At 34.9% G+C, this 20,195-nt stretch overlaps 2 protein-coding genes across 2 annotated transcripts; one reads left to right on the top strand and one right to left on the bottom strand.

Annotated features, from left to right (window-relative positions):
* Positions 1–546: 546 nt before the first annotated feature.
* On the top strand, positions 547–14,796 carry LOC124916066 (zinc finger MYM-type protein 1-like). Its single transcript, XM_047456803.1, has 3 exons — positions 547–1,047; positions 11,007–11,071; positions 14,529–14,796. Exons 1-3 carry the CDS (start codon positions 547–549, stop codon positions 14,794–14,796), a joined length of 834 nt encoding a protein of 277 aa, XP_047312759.1.
* Positions 14,797–17,689: 2,893 nt separating this feature from the next.
* LOC124915181 (cytochrome P450 81Q32-like) lies at positions 17,690–19,449 on the bottom strand. The gene is made up of 3 exons (XM_047455849.1): positions 18,880–19,449; positions 18,387–18,753; positions 17,690–18,311 (listed from the first exon to the last, which is right to left on the bottom strand). Exons 1-3 carry the CDS (start codon positions 19,407–19,409, stop codon positions 17,703–17,705), a joined length of 1,506 nt encoding a protein of 501 aa, XP_047311805.1. The 5' UTR covers positions 19,410–19,449; the 3' UTR covers positions 17,690–17,702.
* Between the last annotated feature and the right edge of the window lie 746 nt (positions 19,450–20,195).

Genomic DNA, 20,195 nt, shown 5'->3' with positions numbered 1-20,195 from the left:
TGGAAATATCCTTTTAATCAAAAGGATGAAATTAGACGAGCTTATATCAAGATGGGGCCATATCAACCTATTAAGGATGAGTACCCGCCGACCAAATTTGGAAATCAAAATCGACGGTTCCAAAGTCATTGGTTTAAGAAATTTACGTGGTTAGAATACTCTCCTTTGAAAGATGCTGCTTTTTGTTTCCCATGTTTCTTGTTTGAACATAAGCAACCCCAAAGCCCTACATTTACAATAAATGGATTCAAATATTGGAAGCGAGTTAATGATGGGGATAGATGCTCTTTTGTTATGCATATAGGATGTAATACTTCACCACATAATAGGGCAGTTGAATATCTTGATAATCTAATGAATATCCCTTGTCATATTGACAAAGTACTGAATGCACAATCTTCAGATGAAAAACAAAAGAACAGATTACGACTTACAACAACTATTGAAAGCATTCGGTGACTCACTTTACAAGCGTGTGCATTGAGAGGGCATGACGAGTCTCCATCTTCTAATAATCGTGGAAATTTTATTGAGATGATAAAATTTATGGGAAAATTGAATGAGAGTATTGGAAACACTATCTTAGAAAAAGCTCCAAAAAATGCAAAGTATACTTCTCCGGATATTCAGAAAGATGTATTGAATGTTATTGCCCACCAAGTGAGAACAAAGATTCGCCAAGAAATCGGGGATGCCAAATTCTGCATTTTAGTTGACGAAGCAAGAGATGCATCTAACAAGGAGCAGATGGCTATTGTGTTAAGATTTGTGGATATTGACGGGGTTTTACGAGAACGGTTCTTTGCCATTGTAAATGTGGCTGATACAACTGCTACAACACTTAAGAAAGAAATATCTGATGTTCTTGGTCGTTATGACTTGCATATCCATAACATGAGAGGACAAGGATATGATGGTGCTAGTAATATGCGTGGCTCTTGGAATGGATTACAGGCTCTTTTTTTGAAAGAATGTTCATGTGCATATTATGTACATTGTTTTGCTCATCGGCTTCAACTAGCATTAATTGCGGCTGCCGAAAAAGAGGTATCTATTTGGTTATTTTTTTCGAAATTGAATTCTATATGTAATCTTATTAATGCATCTCCTAAACGTCATGCCGAGTTACATTCTGCTCACAACTCAACACAACAACACACAAAGAGCTTCCGGTTTTAGACACATCGGTTTTACAGTATAGGACTTTATCTCTCTAGAATTTAATGCTTTTCGTAATTCGTAATTTTCAGCTTTCAGAACTGATGATGCTCACAACTGCATTAAATGAAGACGTTTGATCTTCCTTTTATAGCTGAAAGTAGCCAACGGTTACTTTCTTCTCTCTCCGCTGGATTGGTTGATCATTATCACGCCTGGTGCAGAGAGGTTGCTTGCACGCTTCATTTTCCTCAACACCTGGCAGTCATGCAGGCAGCTCTGAGCAAAAGATGACGTAGCCGGTTTTCAGATTTGGACACGTGTTGGGCATGCACCTCCGGTTGTCAACTTCGGATCAATAAAGCATCATTGCTTTCCTCGCATGCTTCCGATCGGATCTGATCTTCTTTTATTCTTTCAAGACACGTTTCTTCCGTCATGGTACGTCACTCTTGTAGTATGAATCTTCCGGCTTTTGTTCTGAACCTTCCGGTTTTTGTGTCTTGTGCAGTATGATCCGGTTGGAATGAAAGTTTTTTGTCTTGGCTAACCGGTCGCTTGAGAAAGTGAAAACCGGTTCCTCTGATCTTTAACTTGATCACTTGAAACTGGTTTCTTTGAAGTATAGTAGCAACCGGTTTTGATACGCCAACCGGTTCATACGGTTTGTACCTGCACATGAAGGTTAACACCTGTTTAGTTCGTCTGGCCGGTTCCAAAAATTAATTTACTTAATTTTTCTATCAGTAATGATAGAAATTTCAACCGAGGTAAGAGCAGATCTATGTCAAGGAGCATGAGAAGTCAGTCCAAGTCTGGGAGGACATTTGAGTGCTGGAATTGTGGTAAACAGGGTCATTTAAAGAGGAACTACAAAGCACCGAAGAAAAATGGTGATAATAAAAATGATGCAGCCAACGTTATTACAGAATCTGTCACTGATGCGTTACTTCTGTCTGTTGATAGCCCGATAGATTTATGGGTTTTGGACTCGGGAGCGTCTTTCCACACCACTGCCCACAAAGAATTAATGGAGAATTATGTGGCTTGAAACTGTGGGAAAGTATATCTTGCAGATGGTGAGCCACTGAATATTGTTGGCATGGGGGACATCAACTTGAAGATGGCAAATGGTTTTGTTTGGAAGATTAATAAGGTGAGACACATTCCAGGTTTAATGCGCAATTTGATCTCTGTTACACAACTTGATGAAGAATGTCACAATTTCAGTTGTGAAAATGGTGCATGGAAGGTGACTAAAGGAGCAATTGTTGTTGCTCGAGGTCACAAAACTGTAACGTTATACACGACTTCAACTTGCAGAGAAACAGTTGCTGCTGTAGTTGATGACTCAAAGAACAGTGAATTGTGGCATTGCAGATTAGGCCATATGAGCGAAAAAGGGATGAAAATTCTTTTAAAGAATGGACAGATTCCAAAACTGAAGTCTGTTGAACATCAGTTATGTGAAAATTGCATTCTTGGAAAACAGAAACGAGTGAGTTTGTTAAAAACTGGGAAGGAGCCCAAGAAAGAAAGACTAGAGTTGGTACACACTGATGTGTGGGGACCTGCACCTGTTTCTTCTATTGGCGGATCATACTACTATGTGACTTTTATAGATGATTCAACAAGAAAAGTATGGGTTTACTTTATGAAGCACAAGTCTGAAGTATTTGCTATTTTCAAGAAGTGGAAGGCTTTGGTTGAAAATGAAACAAATCAGAAAGTTAAGTGCTTGAGATCCGATAACGGAGGTGAATATATCAATTCAGATTTCAAAGAGTATTGTGCTGAGAATGGGATCAGTATGATGAAGACTGTTCCCCGAACGCCTCAAGAGAATGGAGTAGCTTAAAGAATGAATCGAACATTGAACGAGCGTGCTAGAAGCATGAGATTGCATGCAGGGCTGCCTAAAACCTTCTGGGCAGAAGCTATTAATACTGTTGCCTATTTGATAAACAGGGGACCCTCTGTTCCTCTTGAATTCAGAATTCCTGAAGAAGCTTGGAGCAATAAAAAGGTAAACCTTTCTTATTTGAAAGTGTTTGGATGTTTATCATATGTTCATATTAATGAATGTGATAGGAGCAAGCTTGATCCAAAGTCTAATAAAAAAAATTTTCATTGGTTATGGTGATATTGAGTTTGGTTATCGTTTCTGGGATAATCAAAATCGGAAGATCATTCGTAGCAGAAATGTTATCTTCAATGAACAGGTTCTCTACAAAGATTGTGTTGGGAAGACATCAGGTGGTGATTCCAAGTTGGAAGAGACTGGTACAGTCGATTTGAGAGAATTTTCAGCTGAATATATACCGATTGTCGAAGAAGAACAATGTGTTGTTGAAGATGAAATCGTTGAGAACGTGGCCCCAGAGGTAAATCAGCAAACACCGGTTATACAGTTGAGAAGATCATCAAGGAATCGAAAACCAGTTAAGAGGTGGTCTCCATCTCTAAATTATATCTTGTTGACAGATAGAGGTGAACCTGAATGCTATGAGGAAGCAATACAATCTGATGAATCGGTTAAGTGGGAGTCTGCGATGAAAGATGAGATGGACTCTTTGATGTTGAATCAGACTTGGGAGCTCACTGAACTACCAAAGGGAAAGAAAACACTTCACAACAAATGGATCTTCAGGATTAAAGAAGAACATGATAAAACCATAAGGTACAAGGCAAGGTTGGTTGTGAAAGGATTTCAACAGAAAGAAGGTATTGACTACAATGAAATCTTCTCTCCAGTAGTTAAATTGATGACAATTAGAACTATTTTGAGTTTGGTTGTGAAAGAAGACCTTCATCTTCAAGAAATGGATGTCAAAACTGTTTTTCTTCATGGTGATCTAGATGAAAAAATTTATATGCGACAACCAGAAGGATTTGAAATCAAAGGAAAAGATGAGCTTGTGTGTAAGCTTCAGAAGAGTCTGTATGGTTTGAAACAGGCTCCAAGGCAATGGTACAAGAAGTTTGATAGCTTCATGAAAAGTAACAATTTTTTGAGGTGTGAAGCTGATCATTGCTGCTATATCAAGAGGTTTGATAAATCGTACATTATTCTTCTTCTCTACGTTGATGACATGTTGATTACTGGAGCAAGCTTGTATGAGATTAACAAGCTTAAGAAAGAGTTGTCTGAAAAGTTTGCAATGAAAGATTTGGGTGCTGCAAAACAAATCCTTGGGATGAGAATTTTCAGGGATGAAGAAGTTCTCAAGCTTTCACAAGAAGAATATGTGAAGAAAGTTCTTAGTAGGTTCAACTTGTATGATGCAAAACCAGTTACTAACCCCTTAGATAGTCACTTCAGATTATCTAAAGATCAGTCGCCTTCAACAGAGGAGGAGAAAAATTACATGGCAATTGTTCCGTATTCCTTTGCCATTGGTTGTATTATGTATGCGATGGTTTGCACAAGACCAGACATAGCACATGCAGTGGGAGTTGTTAGCAAATTCATGAGCAATCCGGGTAGACAACATTGGAAAGCAGTAAAGTGGATACTACGATACTTAAGAGGAAGTACGGGTCTTGCTTTGTGTTTTCGAAAGTCTAATATGGGTTTGGAAGGATATGTTGATGCTGACAATGGTGGTGATGTTGATAGTAGGAAGAGCACAACCGGGTACATTTATACACTGGGAGGTACTGCAATTAGTTGAGTTTCAAAATTGCAGAAGATTGTTGCTCTTTCTAGTTGTGAGGCAGAGTATGTTGCTGTGACAGAAGCTGCTAAGAAGATGATGTGGTTACAACTTTTTTTGCGAGAATTGGGTTAAGACTACGAGGGAAGTGTGTTGCGATGCGACAGTCAGAGTGTCATTCATTTGGCAAAGAATCCTGTTTATCATGGCAGGACGAAGCATATACAGGTTCGTTATCATTTCATCCGGTCAGCTTTAGAAGATGGAGTATTAGCTCTTGAGAAGATTCCCGGGAGTGAGAATCCAGCTGATATGTTGACGAAAACTATGACAAATGAGAAACTGAAGTTGTGTGCAACTTCAGTTGGTCTTCTTCGTTAAGAAACCGAATGGAAAGCCACTACCGATCGAGAGATGATGAAGTTAGTCTCCAAGTGGGAGATTGTTGAGTTATGGAGCCTACACTTATAATAAACTCTACATTGTTAATTAGAGTTTATTGGGTTTATCTTTTTTTGGTTTTGGGTTTGGGCCTGACCAAAGTTATTTAGGTTTATTATCTGAATGTTTACCCTATAAATATGTGATTATTAAGGGTTTACATTATGAAGATAGAATTCTAGAGAGATAAAGTGTGAGGCAAAAACTCAGTATTCCTTCTTCTTCTTCATAGTAAATCTGGTGGTGGCTGAAGTGGATGTAGCTCAATTTGAGTGAACCACTATAAATCTGTGTGTTCTTGTGTTCTCTTTCTTGTATTTTTACAGATTGTTTTCAAGCAGGTCGGATTTGGGAGATACAAATCCTAACATGTTTTTGTCCCGATTTAAACACTTATATTCACTTTTTTTCCTTTGGGATTTTATTAAACAAATGACTATAAGTCATTTCAAAAAAAAAAGTACTTGTATTATATATCCGTTCTTAGTTTTTTTTCCTTAAAATGTATTACTTTTAAACCTATTACTCTATAGTTATCTCATCTGTACCTAATTTCTAATATATAACTATCTTTAATAAAGAAAAGAGACATATAAAGGAAAGAAAATAATACATTTCTTATATATATATATATATATATATATATATATATATATATATATATATATATATATATATATATATATATATATATATATATATAAAATGACGCTTAATTTTCAAATTACTCGGATTGTCGAGTCGAGAGTTGTGGTTAATTTGAATATATATGTGAGAGTAAAATGGATATTTGAGTCGGATTGTGGGTTGAACTGCCCATAAAATTCAATCGGTTAAAAATAAAATTAAAAATGATATATGTATGTTTTGAACTTGCAACCTAACAAAACAACTAGTACAACCTTTTAACCAACTAGGTTAATAAGATTTTATATTTTAAATTTAACAACAAATTTGATAAACGTGAGACATTTTAATAATATAAATTTAAATTTTTAACTAACTAATATATATATATATAATGATGCTTAATTTTCAAAATGTCCGGATAGCCGAGTCGAGATCTATGGTTAATTTGGTTATATATGTGAGAGTAAATGGATACTTGAGTCGGATTATGGGTTGACCCGCCCATAAATTTCAAACGGTTAAAAATAAAATTAAAATGCTATATGTATGTTCAATAGCTTCCCTTGCATTACCGAGTATGAGCAGTTTTGTTATAGAATTTATAGTTTTTTTTTTTTTGAATAATTAGCAGCCAAAAATACCTTTTAATGACAAAAATACTAATTACTTTTGGGATGGGAATTGGGATGATATTAACTCCTATTTATTTATTAAATATGTCATGCTAGATTTTATATGGATACAAATTATTTAATATGTCAAACTCTTATTTTCTTGATTCACGACCTCGAGAGTTATTTGTTTTGATCTCCATTTTTTACCCATAATTGGTATTGGTATTTATCCTGATCTCATTCTTTCATTATCGGTTCACAAGGTCGAAGTTATTTTATCGATTTTTTTTTAAATAGTTTTCATGAATAAAACAAAAAAAATCTTTTCTAAGAGAAAAAAAAATGTATATTAATATTATTAAAAAAAAAAAAAATTTTCATTTTTACCCGATATGTTTGATGTTTATGAGAACCATGTGAATCAGTGCACTACTTGATTCAAATGGTTCTCGCTGGCTTACACGAATATATATATTCTCTGTTTTGATTCTATTCCCTTCTTCAAGTCAATTAGACGTTAACGAAAATGAACCATAATTTTGGGTGATCGTTCAACTTATGATCTCTTGCAAATCAATTATAACTAAATAGTTCTACCCTATATATGGGTTGAAGTGAAAAAAAACTTATATATAAATATCTATATTTTATATATATTTATATATATATATATTTATTGGATCAGGTTGGTGTATCATTTAGTTCATATAAAATATAATATAATTCCAAAGGTTATTCACTAGTAATTCTTTTTTAATATATATATTTATTGGATCGGGTTGGTGTATCATTTAGTTCATATAATATATTATATAATTCCAAAGGTTATTCACCAGTAAAAACATTAGTGACGTTAAATTATAACCGTCGTTATTAACAAAAAAAAAAACAATTAATGAAAGATACAGTTACGTGTGTTTGGAGCAGAGGTGTATAACATTTGGCAAAAACAGAATGCAAGGGTATATGACAGAACCCGCATGAGCGTTGACGAGTTATGGAAAGATATTGTATCAGATTGCAGCGCCCTCGCGAGAACGTGGAGAAGAATTCTAAGCACGGAGCAGAACTGGAATATCTGCAGGAACTGGAGTTTACCGTTTTTTAAACTTACTAGAATTGAAAACATTGTAAACAGATAATTCATTTTTGTTTTTAGCTTTTTAGTTTTTATTCAGAATGTTACGACTTCAAAATCATTCTAGGTCTGTCTAAAATGATCTCTTAAACTCGTGGTTTTTTTCCCGTTTTTAGGATTTTTTAATGAAATGACGCTAAGTCGTTTTTCAAAATAAAAATAAAAATAGAGAGGTAAGGTAAGAGCAGCGTCCAACAAATTAACCCTAACACATCTAGTCGCAACTGAACGACCGCCAATCAACGATGGAATGAATTCGGCAAGGCATGGAAGGAAATATTCGACTATAATCTATCGGTTTTCCTCGTGATCTCAATGATGCAATTAGAAGGATTAAAACAAGTATCGCTGCTATTTTTGTAAGAACTACGCCGTTATAGTGTATCTGATCGTCTTTCTAAGTCTTCTATGGCATCCAATTTCTCTCATTGTGTTTAAGATCTTGGTTACGGCCTGGAAACTCCACTATTTCTTCCGAGACAAACCGCTAGTAATTTTAAATCGAACAATTGAGGATTGGTGTGTACTATTGTTTCTTGCCTCCCTAACAAATATGCTGTTATTTCTAACTAATAATGCAGAACATATTGATTTCTCTTGCGATTGGACTAGGGCTGACTACTATTCACGCCGCTATAAGTAATATTGAAAATTTGTATGTGCATAAGAGGTCGCAGGATGAAAGGGCGGAGCTAGAATTTAAAATGACTAGAAGGATAATTATATCAAACAAAGAATTAAAATATACCTAGTTTACTGTAGCTAATTCTATTTAGCGACAAAAAAAGCTATCAACAGCGACAATATTTTTCGTCGTTATTGTCATTTACCTACATAATATTTTGGGCTACTAGGGCTATAGCCCAGGTAGACTTCTCCATAGATCCGCCCTTCTGCCCCTTTCTTGGCTAGAACGACGCCGCCACCGCCTGGTTAGTCTGTTTAAGAAGCCCTGGTAATTTTTGTTGTTGTCTTCATACTAATTCTTTTGGTAGGGTTTCTTGTATATATGTTGTGTCAGTTTAAGTCATATTATTCTTTCTATTTTTATACAATTCTACATTTTCATGAGTGTGAATTACACAGTGATGATCTCTATTTGAATATTGAAATCTAATCATAATTGACACCATTATATGATCACTGAGTTGTACCTTCTACTCTTAAACAGAAATTTGATTTCCAATTTGAAACAAGATTATTTAAAATGTTTAAGAGCTTGTAAGAAAACTGTGTATTACACATTGATATATTATGGTGTGTTTGAAAGATTGGAACTCTTTAAACTTTATGAGAAAAATGTGCTTATATTTTTTATCTGAAATAAAAATATAGTATGTTTATTAATAAATTGATATCATAATAAACTCTTAAACTACTATATGCAATTAATACTGGTGAAAAAGGGGTAAAAAACGAGAGTAAAAACTGTCGGTTTTGACCCTATATCTTTCGGTATAGACAAAATACCGAAAGTTTAGGTAACTCTCGCCATCCCTCGGTATTGACTCTTTCGTTAAAAATAATTGGGCTTTTACCAAGAGATATCATAGAGTTTTCGGTTTAGATACCCGAGAGAAAAACCGAAAGTTATTTAGAAAACTTTCGGTTTTTTCCTTTGGAGAAAAATCAAAAGTTTTCTAATTAACTTTCGGTTTTTCATTAGAGGGAAAACCAAAAGTTTTACAATTAACTTTCGATTTTTTCCTTTGGAGAAAAACTGAAAGTTTTCTAATAAACTTTCAGTTTTTCTCTCTGATGAAAAACCGAAAGTTTTACAATAAACTTTCGGTTTTTCTTCAAATGGAAAAACCGAAAGTTTTACAATAAACTTTCGGTTTTTCTTTAAATGGAAAAACCGAAAGTTTAACAATTAACTTTCGGTTTTTCTCTTTGATACAAAACCGAGAGGTTTATGAAGAACTTTTGGTTTTTCTTCAAGGTAAAACCTGAAAGCTTTCCATATAACTCTTGGTTTTTCCTATGAAGAAAAACCGAAAGATTTCCATTTTACTTTCGGTTTTTTCCTACAAAATTTACCAAATATGCCGATTGTTTTGTGCGCAACCAAACCCTGTTCAGCCAAACCAATATATCAATAAGAAAACAAATGACACATACATGAAATGATCATTATAATTACAAAATTCTCAAGCAAACATCCAAACAATTTGTTTTAAATTCAAATGAAAACGTACTCAATCAATTCATAAACCTGTTTTCAATCGAAACAACCAATCAAAACGTACTAGAATTAGGTGGTGGGGGGAGGAGGTGGTGGTTGTTGATGTTGCCTCATAAACAATTCGAAGCTCTCTATTCTTGCATTCATTTCTAACTTCTCCCTCTCCATTCTTGTCACAATTTCTTACTTTTCCGCTTGTATTTCATTAATTGTGCGCATTCTTTCTTCATCCCTCTTCTCTAATTCCTCCAGTTTCAGCGCCATTATTTGATTCTCTTCATATAATCGATCATTTTTCGTTGTGAACTGTTTCCACTTCGACAATCCTCACGAAAGTGTGTGGGTTAGACGCGCGCCTGATCCCATTCCGAACACTCCCCGTGTTTTTGTTGTCCGAACACACTCTCCGTTAATTAAAAATCAGATATTTCAGGTTCGTTACTAAGAACTTCCTCCATCTCAACCTGCAAATTTGAAATAAATTATCATTTCTATAATAAAAAACTAGATATATTCAATTAACTTACAATTTTCCCTTGCACATGTTCGTCCGGGACGGGGGTTGAGTTTTCTTTTGTCGGTTTTGGGGTACGGGTCCTCTTGAATACTTCAATGACAGAGGGAACTCGTCCCATTTCAAGCGCCTGTTGAAATAAACGATTTATAAAATTAATAACAATCTTTATAATTAAGTTATTATAAATAATGAACATACCAATTCTTCCTCCACTTGCGCAAACGGTCTACTTCCGGTATGATGTGGAAATTTGAGTTTATTTTTGTTGACAACATTGGTTCGACTGTTGCGCTGTATGTGAAATAAAAAATGAAGTTAGAATAATTAATATCAGATTTCATAAATTATAAAATCGTACCTTAAATTTATCCGTGAAGTAATGATTGCGACACACAAACTCCCAATCATCCCGATCATTAAACTCAAGACTTTGATTATAATTAAACCCAAGACTTTGGTGACATTCTTCCTTCAATTGATTTTGATTTTGATTATTTAAACTCAAGATCCAGGAAATTGAATACCAAAGAAAAGAGGAGAAGAACTCTTGAGAAAGTTTCTGACTTTAAAGACTCCTTTGAGGATTCTACCCAGGTAATGGATTTTAATTTTGTTTTTGGTTGAGAAGAACCATATGGGAATGATTTTGGTTTTTAATTGGTTACAGCCAGAAGCTTACATAGTTGAAAGTGCCATCGGCTCAGGCACTGCAGGTTCTTCCTCGGATTCAAAGTGAGCTCTTAAATAATACCATCACCCCTCACATTACTAATATAGCTCGGAAACAGATAATAATATATTTTGAATAAGAAGTGGTTGATCCTTTTATGGTTATTTTATTGAATTTTTTAGTTCATATTTTGGACTTATCTATTAAGTATATTATCAACGTGAACCCTTCAAATTTGAGACATGATTCTGAAGATTTATTCAAGCAAAAGAGTGGTTTCATTCATCTTTTTACTTTATTTTTTATAACTAAAGTTTATTTTGTTCTCTTTGTTGTTATAGGGAATTTTCAAGGGACTAGACAACTAAACTTAGTTCTTCGAAATCGATCTTAATATAGTTTGTTTTCTAATTATGTTTATTAAAAGTATCCAATTATATAAAATTGGATAATTCCACATTTGATGCCCTATGTGATTACTTAATGTTAGTTGTGAGATGTTTTTTTCTTGACTGATCATATATATATATATATTACTCGCATAATTAACTGTGAACGGTGAATTGATGGTTGTAGATGGTTCTTCATTAGTGTCTTCCTTATATTTATTTTAAATTTTGGTTTCTTGATAAATAAAAAATAAGTGAAATACATATATATTTGTTGATGGTTCTTAATTATTGTTGTCATTCTTTAGTAACGGTACTTATTTATGTAGCTAATGTTTAACTACAAAACCAATAGTGACGGTTGGCCATAGGCTCCCTTACCGTGGCTATTATTCTCTAGCGATGATAAAATGAACAATAACGATGGTATTTCCCGTCGCCTCAATACTAATTATTTGAACAGATTTTATATCCGACCCTATTAGATTTATTATTTTGTATAAAATTTCTATATCAGGCCAATAATCTATAAATCAAATGTTTGTTTTTGCTCAAATTAGTCTTTCCAACCCTATATTTTACTCTAAAACGAACAGCTAAATAGATGATATCGATTTTCCTATATCTCAATAATTAAACTTTATTGAATGGTTTTTGTTGGGTTTGATATTTTATTTCTAGATCAAAATTAATATCTAGACAAAAAAAATATTGATCATGTTTGAAAATCCTAGTTTTGAGTTAGAGTTGAGTTTGGGCAAATATTTTTTAATTTACTTAAAAATTATATATTTTTTAATATCTTATTCAGTATGATTTAGATCAAATAATATTTCAGATTTTATTTTTTAATTATGTATATATTTAAAAAATTAATCATATTTATTTTTTCAACTCTAACACTATAACTTCAGGTGTTTTTAAAGAGAGTCATTATAAAAAAAAAATTAAATATAACTAGAACCGAGAAATTTAGATATGGGACCGAGACTCCCAGACTTAGGACCGAACAATCGAGTTCAGGACCAAACCTCTCGAACCCAAAGGTTGAACCCTCCAGTCTTCTTACCGATCTAGACCACCCTCGGTCTAAACCGAGCCCATCCAGACCCAGACCGGTAAAAACGGACTCAGCCCTAGGACTCCGGTCCTATGGCCTGTTTGGTTCCAATTTTCATAATCCAAAATTATTTTTGTAATTTTGGAATCCTAATCAATTTTCAAATAATCACGAAATGTCAGAAAATGATTTTTAAATATTTTCGGGATGTTTCCCAAATAAATATTTTGACTAAGGGCCTATTTGAATTTATTTTTAAATTCTAATATTTTTCATGTCTTGTACTCAATCTTATATAAACGCAATACGCACTCTAAATAATTTTGTATAATTATTTACGTAATCTAAACTTATCCTTGTTTAGGACCCCTGAACTACTAATTAAATGAAATAAATGTTATAAATAAATTTTTTGATAGCCAAATTTTTAAATAATAAAATTATTTTCAACGAGTGCGGAGGACATAGCGCGAAAGCTTTTTCCCGAGCGTGACCAAATAACGAACCCCTTATGGAAACTCTAATATAAAGTGCGTTTATATACGTACATTTTACTGATTTTTCTAAAATTATTTTGACGACTCTAAATAAATAAATTAGAGTTTATTTTATAAGTTTAAATAAAATAATAAATTATTTAAAAAATAGATTATAGTATTAAAAAAATTAAAAAATTCAGTTATTATTGTATTTAAAAGTTTATTAACCCAATTTTATAACCACTAAGGTATGAGAATGATGATAGTCGGATTCAGAGGAAGACAAAAAATTTGGGTCGGGTTGATATGGTTGCAGGGAAGAATCAATATGATGGTTATAATTTGGGTATGGTTCAATGTGGCAGGATGTGTTTAGGTCAGGTTATTAGTACATAAAGTCAGTCCTGGTATGCTGCAGCCGATGCAGAAAATCAAACTCCTTGTGTTAGTGGAGTCATACTTGTAATGTGAGAACTGAAAACCTGATCACCCATGATTCAAGCAGCGAGAAAGTTCAAAAGCAAGCAGATAATGACTAATAATAGGAGACGTGTTGTTGACCCGAGACAGGCTACTCGGACTGAGGAAGGCCGAGATAAAGCTGTTTGCATCAGTTTTGAGGATCCGGATGTAACAAACTCAATCACGGATGATGGTTAGTCAATTGGTAGCCATTAAGGACAGTGAGGATAATGATGCCTACGATTATTCTGACGATGAGGAAGATGAATTTTAAGTTGGGAAGCAACTTATTTGTCCAAGGGTGGAAAGGCAGAATGTTCAAGGTTTAGGAAAGGGGCTGTAGGGAGAGGTATTTGGAATCAAAGGAAGAGTTGAAAAGAAAGAACTCCTCCCTTATATTCATTCATGAATGTTATGACATGGAATATAAAAGAGGATGCTTAAAAATCAAAAAATTTCTATTTTTGGGATATTGTAAACCAAGGTCAAATGCAGGAATGTAGAGAAGGTTAAAATGCTTTGTGTTGACAGTAGTTGGGAGTTAATTTATAATTCAAATTCTAGAACGAGAAGGATTTGGGTAGTTTGGGATCCTAAGGGTGCTGATGTGAGTTTGCTACATTCAAGCGACCAAGTCATCCTGGTTAATGTTAAAGACAAGACCGCTGGAAGCTGTTTCTAGCAAACTATTGTCTATGGCAGCAATTCTAGCTCAGAAAAGAGATTACTTTTGGATTGTCTAAGGAATTGGATTGGTAATGGAAATCCATGGGCGATACTTGGGATTTTAATGTCACAAGAATTGAGAGTGATCAAAGCCCAAAATCGGATATAACACAAGACATGATTGATTTCAATGACTGTATTAGAGACATTGGTTGTATAGAGCCTACTACTTTGGGAAATTACTATATACTTGGTCGTCGACTAGAGAGGACATGCAAGCAAGAGATAGTATAATAGACAGAGGGCTTATAAACAATGAATGGACTGTCCAGTTTCCAAGAAGCCGTGTAAATGTGTTGAGCCCGGGGATTTTTAATCATTGTCCGATTAAGCTCTATTGAAAAAGGGAAGAGAGGTTTAGGTGGTCATTCAAATTCTTTAATTTCTGGATGGAAAATTACAGATTTAAGGATATATTGAGAAATGTGTGGGCTGAACACGTTGATGGTTCGAGTATGTTCAGAGTATCCAAAAATCTAAGGCTCCTTAATGACCAACTTCATATTTTTGACAAGAGGAAATTCAGCAATATCTCGGAAAGAGTGATGGCTTCCAGAATTAAATTAGAAGATGACCAAGGTCGGTTACTTGGAGGGAATAGTGTGGTTCATCTTAATAAGGAGAAGAAGGCTGCTCTTGAAAAATTTAGAAATTTGAGCTCCTTGGAATAAAGTTTTGTGAGGCAGAAATCAAGACAGAACTGACTTTCTCTTGGCGACAAAAACACAACCTTCTTTTTTTGAAAGTGTTCGGCTATGAACTTGAGGAACAAAGTGTATAAGTTGAGAAAGGATGATGATGAGTACGCACAAGGGCAAGAGCAAGTGCATGACCTTGTTGTCCAGTTCTATAAGCAGCTCATGGGCACCAAAAAATAGCATCCTAACTATTTGAATACACTCTACCAAATCATTGACAAAAGAATATCAGTATGGGATAGTAAAGATTTGATTAAAGTTTTCACGAGAGAGAATATTAAGGAAACATTGTTTAGCATTAATGGGAATAAGAACCCAAGCCCGAATGGCTTTTAACGCTGAGTTCTTCAAGGAAAACTGGTGTGTTATGGGTAACAATGTCACCGAGGGTGTGTTGGAATTCTTCCGTAATGGAAAGATGTTGAAATAGTGGAATGTTACGGTCCTTACCTTGATTCCTAAGACTTTACCCGAAAGATTCCATGACTTTAGGCCAATTTCTTGCTATAGTGTCATTTATAAAATTATTTCAAAAATTCTGTCTAAACGCTTTAAGAATGTCATATCTAAAATTGTAAGTCTAAGGTAGTCTGTATTCATCCTCGGTCGAACTATTTTTCATAATATATTACTCATGCAGAACCTTCTCAAGGGTTATGGGAAAAGGAAATTTCCCCGCGGGTGGTTTTTAAAATTGATATCAGAAAAGCTTTTGACTCGGTTAGGTAGGATACCGTCCGTGATTTAATGATTGTTGTTGATTTTCCTTGTATATCGATTGGATCTTGTAATGCATTTCTACTTCTAATTTTGTTGTGAGTGTTAACGGGATTCATTTTCAGTCTATTTCAAGGGTGAAAGTGGAGTGAGGTAGGGGGTCCTCTCTCTTTGTACATCTTCGTATTGGTCATGGAGGTCTTTGAGAACATCTTTACGATGTTCTAAAAGATCCAACCATACAGCTACCATCCTTTTTGTGAGGAGGAAGAGATTACCCACTTGTGCTTTGCCGACGACATGTTCATCCTCGCGCATGCGAACGTTGACTCTATAAAAACTGTAAGGGATGGCTAAATTTATTTTATGATGTTACGGGTTTGACTATTCATGAGGAGAAAAAAATTTAGTATTCTATGGCAGAGTTAGTGAGGAGATGAAGGCAGAAATCTTGAGTCATGGGTATAAAGGAGGGTAGCTTCCCAATGCGATATTTAGGGATCCCTTTGACGGCTAAACAAATGCATATTATACATTGTCGGCCACTGATTGAAAAGGTAAAGAACACGATATCGGGATGGGCATCGAATAAACTTTCATACGCTGGTTAGATTGAGCTGATTAGGTGTGGTTATGGTAATCGTCGGTTATTGGGCGCAACAGCTTGTTCTCCCGAAGAAAGTGATGAAATAATTAGACACATTGATGAGGGATTTCATATTGGGCAGTCGTGGGAGATGAGATAAAAAAAAGTCAAATGGAGAGCTTTATGTAAACCCAAAGAAGAGGGTGAAATTATGTTAAAAATTGCATCGAATGGAATAAGGCCTTCACATACAAACACCTTTGAGCCATTGAGTGTAAACGGGATTCATTATGGGTGAGATGAATACACTCTCGGTTTATAAAAAGGAAAGCAAGCATTTGGACAAGCAAAGTGAAGGAAGGTATGGTTGGTCTCTAAAGAAGATTCTAAAATTTAAAGACATCATCACATCGCTTTTCGACATACAATTGTGGGATGGCCGAAGCACGTTGTTTAGGCACGACCCATGGTTTGAAAACCGTCCACCTTAGGTAAGAATTCTGAAATATACGTATAAGAAGGGATTGGTTGGCTGCCACGGTAAGAGAAGTAAGAGATGGGCAATGGGGTTCACTCTTTAGGCGGGTTCCGGAAGGGAAGTGGGTTCATGAACATATCAACAACATTCATTTTCAAGAGAGATCCTATATAAATTAATGGGAAGCCGAGGAAAGCGGGATGCTTATTTCTAGCAAGATTTAGAACGTTATTCGAGAGAGAGGACAGGTCGTTGGATGGGCTCCACTTGTTTGGTCTTCGAAGGTCATCCCAAGGCATGGTTTCATTCTTTAGTTAGCTTTTCATGGGAGAATTAATACACAGGACCGTATACGAAGATACATGGATATACCGGATGTTAGCTGCCTATTATGCGAGGAGAACGAGGAGTCCATTGATCACTTACTTGGGGTTGCTCGTTTACTAAGCTAGTGTGGAGTGAATTTGTCTCGACTATGGGTTTATTGAGCTTTCCAGAAGTGTGGCAGGATATCAAAGTTGTTGGCCTAAACAAAGCGAAAGAGAATAAATTTCCAGCGAGTGTATTCAAGTGCAGATTTGCTTCAATTGTCTACCATCTATGGGCTGAAAGAAACGTGCTGGTATTTAGAAGAGTCCGTAGAAGGGTAAGCGATGTTTGGAGCGATATCGTGTTTGATTGTGGACGCTTATGAAGACTTGGAGGGGAATTCTCGAGGATGAGCGAGAATGGAGCCTATGTCAAGAATGGAGAATCCCCTGTGAAGAAGTCACTAGTTTTGAAAATATCAAAGTGAGATAAAAGATCAATTGTTTGATTGTTTGTAATTCATTTGACTTTTTTTTCTTTGTTTTTTCGAACATTTGATTACTCTAGGTTGTTAGAATAAAGCAAATGAACTATTTTCGTATTTTTCTTTCCTTTTGAGATTTTTAATAAAATGGCAAATAAACCATTTTCTCAATCAAAAAATAAAAATAAATGATTTATTAAGATATGATCAATAACAATATAACAATTAGTTTATTTTCAAGGAATAAGAATAAATAAATAATAGAATGAAAAAAAATAAAGAATTGGTATAAATAAGATAAACAATCAAAGAAACTTATGCAAAATATCACGAGCTTTACACATGACCTCGAGTGGTTGAGCTTTAGGCATGGTGAGTCCCTTCCCTTCACTCAAATCTACTAATTCATTTTCACTTAACCTCTCCCATTGAAAGCTTTGGATCAATGAACCCAATGTGAACCCTAAGACACGTTGTGCTAGCCCTATTCCAGGACAAGCCCTTCGCCCCATCCCGAATGGTATTAGCTTGTGTCCTCCTTCAGCTTCTTTCACTTCAAATCTCTCAGGCTTAAACAGTTCAGCTTCTTCCCAAACATTAGGATCCCTATGAATGGCCCATGCATTTATCAGTAACACCGTTCCACGAGGCACGTCGAATCCAGCAATCTTGCAATCCTCCGACGGCATGTGGGGGAGGAGTGGTCCTGCTGGGAATAATCGAAGGGTCTCAGAGATCACTCCATGAAGATAAGGGAGTTTAGCAATATCAAGTTCATCCATCATACGATCTTGGCCGATTTGGACATCTATCTCTTTCACCGCTTTCTTCAATACCTCAGGGTGATTTACTAATAGTGACAATGCCCATTCTAATGTCAATGATGATGTATCCGTTCCGGCAAGTATCATAACCTATATACATTGTTAAAGTTATTTAAAAGTGAATAAAATGAACTCCAAAAATGGATGATTAATTAGGTCACTTACTAGTATAAGGCCTTTTATGATTTCATCCGTATAGTACTCTTGTTGTTTTTCTTGCAAAACAAGCAAGTGGTCAATCATTGTGTTCCCATCATTGGAAAGTCGACGTTGATCTATTAGACGTTGGAGAAAGGAATCCATCTTCTTCTGAAGTGTGCACAAGCTTTTTTCGTGATTCTGATAATCAAATAATCTTAGAATTGGTAAAAAGTCTCCGGCATTTGATAAGCCACCTTGTTTGAAAACCTCTTGGACAATATTTCTAAATTCCTTAGCCTCCTCATAATCCGAAAGTTCTCCTTGACCGAAGTATCTTTTCCCGGCAACCATTCTCATTATGACGTTAAATGACAGCTCCGACAACCGGGACCTTAATAGTAATTTATTGAACATATCATTGATAAATTGTTTGTGTAGACTCATATCTTAGTTATAAAGCATATGAACTCAAGATTATTTATATAAATTTATTTGAAAACACTAGCTAGTTAGGTACCTCATATCCACGGCTGCAAACATGGAAGAAGACACTTCAAAAAGGCCTCGAAGTAGATGTTTGACTTCATCTTGTCGAATGGATAAGAAACCATTGAGGCGGGCGGTGGACAAAACTTCAACAGCCGTGAGACGGCGCAGGTTTCGCCAATGGTCCCCGTAAGGTGCATGGGTCATGGTGGTGTGATTGTAGCCAAAGTATTTTCCCGAAATAAAAGGTGGCCGGTTTGCTAGAACGACGTCGTTCTTGGTGAAGCATTCTTCCACAGCGGACGGGGAAGATACAACCACAGCAAGCCGGTTTCCCAGTTGAAGGGAGAAGACAGGGCCTAGTTTTTCTGAGAGCTCTTGAAAGGTCCGATGAGGGAGGTCATTTAGGAGATGAAGATGTCCGATGATCGGAAAAGTGGGCGATGGACTAGGAGGTAGGTTTCTCCTTAATCGTTTATGAGATGAGAGAAAATTTAATATGATGGCAACAAAGAGGATGGAGATTAAAGAGGCGTATAACAATGTAGTAATTGGATCCATGTTTTCTCAAGCCTCAAGGAAAGGAATTAGGTTTTACTTTTAAAGTGTGTTGTGTTTGATTTTAGTAAAGAAGGTGAGTATTTATAGAATAGTATGGTTGTAGTTTGTATTTCTTAATGTAAGATATATTCTGATCATTTTAAGATGGACTTTTCTCATTTTCAAAAAGTTTTAAATATTAAAATCCAGTCAATGGACTTCTCTATAAACATTTGAAGTTGGACTTTTTCTTTAGATACTTTTGAAGATGGACTTTTCTTCCTTTTATTTTCACATTTAATAAAATAATTAGTTTGGAATTTGATATATAACTTTATGCATAATTCAACTATAGAGAAAAAGGTGACGTGTTTAGGAGAATGTTTGAAAAATTATCTCATTAGTTCTACAAAGTTCCACAATAATTATTAACTTTTCTTCTATAAACATTTTGAGATGTTAGATTTTTATTAATTTAGTCCAGTCGTATCATTATAATTAAAAACATGTTAAATTATTAAGTTATTGATAACACAGAATTAATAAAAACGGTCAATATATACAATGTAAAGTAATAATTATTATATAATATACATTAATTCCACACATTTGAACTATATATATGTGGATAAAGAATACTACTTAATAACAAATTCTTTATGAATTACAAATCACACACGTATACCAAAATGACCTAGCCGACATATCAATAAGGGTTTGCCGTCGTATATATGCGTCACTAATTTTACCATATCATAACTCCTTGCTTCGTTAAAAGTTCCATCGGTAATTATATATATATCGACG

Source organism: Impatiens glandulifera, chromosome 9 (assembly GCF_907164915.1).
Source record: "Impatiens glandulifera chromosome 9, dImpGla2.1, whole genome shotgun sequence".
NCBI lineage: Eukaryota > Viridiplantae > Streptophyta > Magnoliopsida > Ericales > Balsaminaceae > Impatiens > Impatiens glandulifera.
This window is presented reverse-complemented; position numbering and strand designations above follow the sequence as displayed.